We start from the raw sequence: 8,288 nt of genomic DNA, 5'->3' as shown, positions 1-8,288 counted from the left end.
TTCCATATCAGCTCTCTTCCGTTTACATAAAATATTATAACATGTAAATGAATAGGACAATGCACACTATCCGTTCCGTTTCCCTTCCTTTCCATATCCTTTTCTTCCGTACATTTTTTTGACGGATGGATTTAAGCGTATCGGAAACAGCGTTGTCAGTTTCTTACATTTGTACCAGCTCTGTTAAAATTTTGTTGATATTTATTTATTCTCTCACCTCATAATTAAATCTATTACCTTTTTCAAAATATACAAATTTTTAAAATAAAACTATGGTAATGATATAAATTGTACAATAAAAAGTATGGAACTGATACGGAATGGAAGCTTACGTAGGGCGTCAATATAATAAAAAATACGGAACGGATATGAAATGTAAACGGAAGGTATAGTGAGAATCAACCTTTATTGTCTTCCATGTTGCACAAGGCACGATGCACGTACGTATCACAACAAACGGATAACCGACAACCGTTCAAACAAAGAACCTATTCTTGGCTGCAGACACCGCTGCAGAGAAGCTATCGCCAGGTTAGATTCTATAGGATTTTCTGCTGTTGCTCGGTCGGCATTTTCTGAGAAGGACATACTCAATATCCCCAAAAAGTTAATGTTTGGACTGGTACTCTTGGAAATGCCATTATTGGTCCTTTATTTATTGAAGAAAACTTGAGAGGTGATCTGTATCATAATATGCTTCAAGAGACTATTGATGCTCTTATCACCCAATAGCTAGAAACTCAAATTGATGCAGAGGGTAATCCAGTTTTACAGGAGAATTTGTTAACATTTCAGCAGGACGGTGCTCCACCTCATCATTTTCTTCCGGTCCGACAGTGGTTAAACGAGAGATTTCCAGGTACATAGATTGGCAGAAGGGGACCAATTGAATAGCCTCCAAGATCACCGGATTTAACACCGTTAGACTTCTTTCTTTGGGGACATCTTAAATCCATTGTTTATAAAACACAACCTACTGATATTGATGATCTTAAAAGGCGAATTACAGCAGAATGCCGGTTAATTCTTGGTGAAGTTTTCCGAAATGTTAGGGAGAAGTTTGAAAACAGACTTTATTGTTGTTTACAGGAAAATGCCGCTTTACAGGAAAATTTTCTGCTGTTGCTCGGTCGCCGAGTAGTCAAGACCGCATTTGTTATATTATTCAACTAATTGGGAGGCTCTGAATGAAGCTTTAGCATTTTTAATATAAACATTATTATTACATTTTATAAGAGGATGTTTTGTAATTTGCTTAGGGAAAGCACTGCTTCCCTTGCTTCCATGGACTGCACGCCCCTGGTATGAATATACCAAGTATAATCATTCTTGTATTATACTTTATAGTATTTCGTTTTCTAAAATTTAAGTTCTATTTCATTATCTTCCGCATTACAAACTCAAACATCGATATTTATTACCTTATCCTCTACATTACCTCTCCATTAAAAAAAAGTATTTCTCCCACTCCCTCCTGCTTTTAAAGCGGCGCGCTGCGATCGAAAAGGGGAGCCGAAAATTAATTAGCGCGGTCGGCGATTGAGTGCGGCCGAACGTGAAATGGCTTGGACACGGGCCATTTGCCGCACAGCTGTAACGGCCTGCCAATGGAGTGACGATACCGGGTGCGATCGACAATTATCTGGACGATTTACAGTGTTTCACATCATACAGATCGATACCTACTCGTCTTTAATCGGTCTGCATGCCGAGGTGATTTATTAATGACATTTATAGGTTTCGGAATGTAACGTTAAGAGTCCATTTCACTAGTCTGAAAAAGTTGCAAAATAAGCGTTCGGCATTTAACGTTCTAAGTAAAACTAGGTATTTTTACACAAATGAATAAAGAAATTACAGATAAAGGATTATACTATATTCATATTAGAGCACATTTTTAGACAACTTCTTTATTTTTAAGATTTTGATGGTCAACCATCAACAGAATATTTTTTAGCGGTGTGTGACAGATCGACTGCCAAGATTTCAGGTTTTTTTCGAATTTGTTTCATAAATTATTTTTTTTACTTTTACTTATTTTTTTTTCAAACGTTTAGTTTTGTTTTATTTCCCAAAAAATTTAATAAAAGAAGTAAACATCTGCAAACAAATGAATGAACAAAATAAAACAACAAAAAAGTAATTTAACATAAACACTGACGAAGTTTCAAGCCTGTGCATTGTTCTGGAAAAGCAAAAAGAACAAAGTTAATTTGGGAAATTAATTCAAGGGATAAGAGACTGGAAATGCCGCGGGCGTTTATCTCGGTTGAAATAATTTAATTAAAATTGTCTTTTACGAGCCTCGGCAGTGGAAATCTCTCGACGCGGCGCGGCAGCGGGAGATTCGCCCTTTAATAATCGTTCTTACTAACTTCATTTAAGGACTTAATTTCTCATTTAATTGCGATGGTCAGATTTCATAATATTTAAGCACTTTCTTAAGTAAATTATGACAGATTTCTGATTAGATACAGTGTCACAGATACATTCCGCATAGTATGCCATTTTTTATTAAATTATTTAGGTCAAATTTGACTTTGGCGTTAGTTTTTGCTTTGAAATAAGTTATATTCCGTTTCTAATCTTGGTTATGGCTTCCTGTTCTGTTGCTATGAGTTTGTCCTGTTGTTGTTGTCCTGTTGCTTACCAGAAATTATTGCGAAACATGGTCTTACTACTCTCTTTGTAGTTGGGCCCATTGTTGTCTATTGTTGGCTAGACGGGCCCAAGTTATCCCTGCTAATTTCCTAATTATCATGTTTTGTCTTCTTCTAGGTCTCAGGTTTTGTCTTCTCTAGGTCTCTTAATTCCTCCTAGGTACCATGCTGTAATTTTTTGTGGTCCATCCGTTGTCCATTCTTTTTGCCAGGTATCCTGCCTATTGCCATTTGGGATATTTGACTCTGTGGATGACATCAATTACCTGGATTTTTGTCGTATCCACTCATTCTTGTACAATCTCTCCTTGTTCTTCCCAGCGTATTTCGTTCCATTAAAAGAGTTGTGCGACCTGCATTTTCCTGATTATGTCCGTTTCAAGTGTCCAGGTTGTGCATGCATAGGTCATGATTGGTAGTACATATTGGTCATTGTTTTCTTCTTTAGGTATTTTGGCATTCTAGGTGAATATGATTGGGTTTCTTCCATAAGTACTCCCATACTAACTTAATTCTTCTGTTGATATCTGATAGTACAGATCTCGAGCTGTGTATTAATTGTCCCAAAGCTCTTATATTTTCTACTACTATTTCCAGTGTTGTGGTTTATAGTTCTTCAGGCAATTAGGACTATAATGTATAGAGTTTGTTCTTCTTCTTCTTTTTTAGAAGCGTATCGCCTGTTTAGTTCCAGTTTCTTCCTCGTCTAAGCAACTCTTGCGAGGTTGACTGGCAACTGTCTTGCCAACGTTTGGGTGGTCATCCAGTAGGTCTTCTGCCATGGGGTACGTTGTTGCAATAATTCGCAGCCGTTCTGCCGGGGCCCATTCTATTGATATGCTGGTTCCATTCTCTTCTTCTCCATTATCCATCTGACAACGTCATTTGTTTGGCACCTTTCTCTTATGTCTACATTTCTCTGTCTGTCCCTCAATGTGTATCCAGTTATCATTCTTAAGGTCTTCATTTTAGTAGTTCGTAGGATTCTCTCTGTTACTGATGTTTCAGCTCTGGTTTCCGCACCATATGTCATCACTGGTCGTATGCAGGTTTTGTATATTCTTGACTTGCATTCTGTACTAAAATGTTTGTTTTTCCATATGGGATGTTTAAGATGTCCTGATATTGCGGCAGCTTTATTTGCTTGTTTCTTCCAGGAATCCTGAGTTGTAATTTTGCATCCGAGGTGTTCGAATGACATTATCTGATCAATAGTTTTATTTTTATTACCAATTTACCGTAAGGGGCTCCTTTGTAATGGTCATGCATTTGGTCTTATTTGTGGAAATTTGCATGTTAAGTTTTTCTGCCTGTCTATTAAAAGCTTGTAGCATTCTTTGGAGGTCGTCCTCTGACTCTGCAATAAGTACTGCGTCATCGGCATAGCATAATATGTTTACTTTATGCATTCCCATTCGATATCCTAATTCAGTATTCTTGACGGTTTTTATTTCTTGATCCATGATTGTGTTGAATAACAGTGGGCTGAGACTGTCGCCTTGGCGAATACCAGTTGTAGTTCGAAAATGCTGCGTTAAGGCAAAGTTTGTTCTTATTTGGGTTGTTGTGTTTGTGTTTAAGTCCTTGATAAGTTCTGTGAGTTCTTTCGAGACATTACTGCTTTCCAAGATGGTGATGGTGTCTTTTAGTTGGACTCTATCAAGGCCTTTGTTAAATATATATAAAACATAGATAGGCTGGAGAGAGTTATATTCTAAGGATTTTTCAACTAGTTACCTGAGTATGAATAGTGCATCGGTAGTTGATCAGTTTCTTCGGAATCCTTGTTGTTCCTCGCTTATTGGCACTATTGAGGAGATTTTGTCCGCAATGATCTTAGTAAGTTTTAGCGAGGTGCTCAGTAATGTTATTCCTCTATAATTTGCTGGGTCTGTTTTATCTCCTTTTTTTTAAAAAGCTGGTATTTTTATACTTTGTTTCCATTCTTCTGATATTTTCTTATGTTGTAATATAATGTTAAACAGTTTTGTGCATTCCTCTATGATAGCCGTGCCTGCGTTTTTTATTAGCTCGTTTGGTATTTTATCTTGATTAGGAGATTTTCTATTTTTAAGTTTCCTTATTGTCTGTTCTACTTGCTTGTAAGTGATTTGCGCATGATCTTCTATATTATCTCTTTGGCTTGTCTCTTGTGCTTCCATTGGTTCATCTGTTTCTGCGTATAAGTCTCTGAAATATTTTTCCCACGTATCTTCTGCAATTGTTCTTAGTTGTATTGTTTCATTTGTTTCTCGTTTCAAACTCCTCAACATCTTCCAAATACGTTTTTGTGTTCCGTACATATCCGCCTCCATTTCGCTACTAAATCGCTGCCAATATTCTTCTTTAATTTCTCGTACTCTATTATTAGTCCAGTTCCTTATTTCGGTATAGATATTTCGGTTCTCCGGTGTTGGAGATTTCTTGTATTGTAAGTATTTTTCCTTTTCCCTTGTAATGTTCTTGACTTCTAATGTAAACCAAGGTTTAATGTTCGGTCTTCTATTGTGTGATACAGTACGTGTTGCTAAAGCTTCTTTAGCACCTTTGCAGATGTTTTCTTTCAGTTTGTTCCAAGCTGTGTTAGGAGTATCAAACTGTGCTATGGGGTTAATAGTGACTTGGCATCTGTTCGAATAAAGTTGTTTAGTGCTTTCATGGTTGAAGGATTCTATATTGAATGCTGGGTTTTTATCAATGGTTTTTGGATAGCGGCGCACCTATTTGTATCTTTCCTAGCACAAGTTTGTGATCTGTTCCAATGCTGGCTGAGGACCCAGGCTCACTTATGTCTATTATTTGTTGAAGCAAGAAACTTCGATTGGTGATGATATAATTGATTATTGATTTATTGTTTCTATTGTCATAAAAGGTGTATTTGTGTTGTTTTTTATGGGGAAAATATGTGTTGTTTATTCTCAGTTCGTTCTGTCCACAGAATTCGGTCAAAATTTCGCCATTTCTGTTCTTTAAAATTCTTGCGTTTAAATCCCCTAACAGAATTATCTTTTCATGTCTTGGTATTTTGTCTATCGCTGACTGTAGATTTTCGTAGAAGTCCATTGACATTTCTTCAGGTTTATTAATGTCGGGTGCGTACAATGATATAATGTGAATGGGTTGGTCAAACATAATCTTTACTCTCAGGATTCTGTCGCACACGTATTCTATGCTTTCCATATTCTGTTCATATTTATCATTTATAGCTACTCCAACGCCTGATGTTGCTCTTTGGTCTTTTGGTACGCCTGAGTATATTAAAATGTAGTTATTTAGTTTAGTTTGTTCCTTTTTTGTTTCGGAAAGTGCACAGAGGGGGTTTGTTTTTTTCACAAAGTGGTGACCCATAGTAAAAAACGTAAGTCAAAAATCAAGTCCGAACCACAGTCAAACTTTTAAAATATTTCCCTTGCATGAAATGGTATAAGCCAATACCGTTGTATATTTATATTGAATGATTAAAAAGTAGGTTAAATAATCATTCTATGGAAATGTTTCTATTTTTGAGCAAAGTTTCCCTAAATATCTTAATCAATAATGCTATAAATCATCCCTAATGTTACTTTAAAATTAGCATGTAATCCGAGGAGATGTAGAAATAACAGTTATATGTTACTACAGAAATTTCTATGAAATTGTCAAATAAATCAATATTTACAATAAGGAAATGTTATACAGGGTAGTCATTATTTATTATTAATTAAATAAGTGCAAATATTTTTTAGGGGTAGTATATTTCGACTCCAGAAACACGATTTTATGAGTTTTTTTCGTGCATACATTTTTTTTTTAAAAAAAAAAAATTTTAGTTAAAAACATAATTTCTTGATAATATGGCAATATAGCTAGTAGATTAAATTTTGCAAAAAACAGAAAAGATCAGTTTCAAAATTTAAGCACAAAATAATTTTTTTTTTTATATACAGTATGTCCCGGATTCTCTTAACAAGAGGAAAAACTTTTTACATTTTAGAGAAAATGTCTTCTACTAAAATTTTTGTTTCTAAAATTGATAATCCGTTTATACTTTCCAAATTTCCATACCTTCTCCAAAAGGAAATTAAAAGAAAAACACAGTATGAGTTGAGATTTTTTTTCTAAGGCCTAAAAATCAATACACGTTGCTATAGTAATATAACTTTCTTTTCATTCTTTGATAGATTATTATTCGTAAACTTTTAATAATTAACGTAATTTTTTTCAAACGTCACAAAAGTATTAATTTTGCAACGTGACTGACAATGTAAAAGTCAGTTTAACGCCTAGGCATAAAATGGGCATAAAAGTACGAAATATATATTCCCCCTAAACTGACATAAAAAGTGTCAAATTCAACGAACCGTAACCATAGTTTCTCGATATATAATTACATACATGGTATTACTTCTAAATCTTTTTATATTATTTGGATCGTTTGAAATTGTTTAAAAAATTATTTTGGCATTTGGAAAAAAATAGAATCATTCTACTCGGCTGCATGCCGTACAGCCAAATGAAACAATACCGCCTAGCTGCAGAAAGTGTCATTTTTTACTTCTATTTTAAGATGTTAAAGGAAGCACAACATTTATTTGAAATACTACAGAAAAGGTGATGATAGTTATCGGAAAATGTGATACTTTAACAACAGCAAAAGAATATGATATTAATCAAAATTAATAATAATAAGTATCTATCAAAGAAATGAAATCGATTGGAAAGAAAGTATTACCACAGAAACGCCTTTTGATTAGGACTTTCATTCAACACTTTTTTCATGTTTTTCTTTATTTTCTCTGTGAAACAGTATGGAAATTTCAAAAATATAACAGAGTTCTTCATTTGAAAACAAGCAAGCATCTTTATGAAGAGCCTTCCCAAAATAAATAATAAAAAAGTTTTTCTCGTGTAAAAGAATAATCCGAGGTTTCTATATACTTCTGTTATTGGACATCTGTTACAAATTTGACATCTATTACAGTTATGGTAGTCCTTTAGATTGTATAAAACAACCTACCGTGTCTGAAACTTCTTATTTTCTTTTACTAATTTAATGATTTATAAACCTTTAATACAAACAATTAAAATTGTGTTTTCTAGTTTTTTTTATAATTTAAAGCTGCAAACAATTTATGTAAAACAATTCTGCAGAACAATGATGAATAATTTATTAGTTTTTTACGGCAAAGAAAAAACTGATTTATCTCTGCAGGAACTGAATGTTAAACCCTTCTTCAGTAATTCGGCAGATAATGGCTAAGCATCCGAAGAATTTCGGGTCCGAAATCGGCCGATATTATCAGGTGATCTTGTTTGACATTGATTGGTCTCGGTCGGTTGGGCATTCTTGGCAAGTTTTTTTGCCATGGTATCAATTTAAGTAGCCGCCGCCAGTGGCGCCTCGTGGTTCAGTAATTTGGGGTTGCACAACCTTAAAAGAATAAATTGTCACGTAACCACGCCTAAAGATGATTCTTTTGGGGCTATCAAATCGTCAATCTGAAACTACAAATTAATATGTTACTTTATTGAAAAAAAAATATTATCTTTAAATATTGCACGCTAATGTAATTTTTGTAATTCGTTAAAACCAGATCCAATATGATGCTGATAATACCAATCACGAGCTGCAAGAGCATGGACTACATG

At 34.5% G+C, this 8,288-nt stretch overlaps 1 protein-coding gene across 1 annotated transcript; it reads right to left on the bottom strand.

Annotated features, from left to right (window-relative positions):
- Positions 1-2,167: 2,167 nt before the first annotated feature.
- LOC115880664 lies at positions 2,168-6,008 on the bottom strand. Its single transcript, XM_030897948.1, has 3 exons — positions 5,381-6,008; positions 4,757-5,331; positions 2,168-2,185 (listed from the first exon to the last, which is right to left on the bottom strand). The coding sequence occupies exons 1-3, from the start codon at positions 6,006-6,008 to the stop codon at positions 2,168-2,170; spliced, it is 1,221 nt and encodes a 406-aa protein (XP_030753808.1).
- Between the last annotated feature and the right edge of the window lie 2,280 nt (positions 6,009-8,288).

This window comes from Sitophilus oryzae, unplaced genomic scaffold (assembly GCF_002938485.1).
Source record: "Sitophilus oryzae breed Bouriz unplaced genomic scaffold, Soryzae_2.0 scaffold_1082_pilon_pilon, whole genome shotgun sequence".
NCBI lineage: Eukaryota > Metazoa > Arthropoda > Insecta > Coleoptera > Curculionidae > Sitophilus > Sitophilus oryzae.
This window is presented reverse-complemented; position numbering and strand designations above follow the sequence as displayed.

Excerpts from the sequence above, each read along its gene's own strand:
- LOC115880664 (XM_030897948.1), bottom strand. The coding sequence starts at position 6,008 with ATGGGTCACCACTTTGTGAAAAAAACAAACCCCCTCTGTGCACTTTCC. Across the intron at positions 5,332-5,380 it reads GCTAGGAAAGATACAAATAG|AATCCTTCAACCATGAAAGC; the intron begins GTGCGCCGCTAT and ends CATTCAATATAG.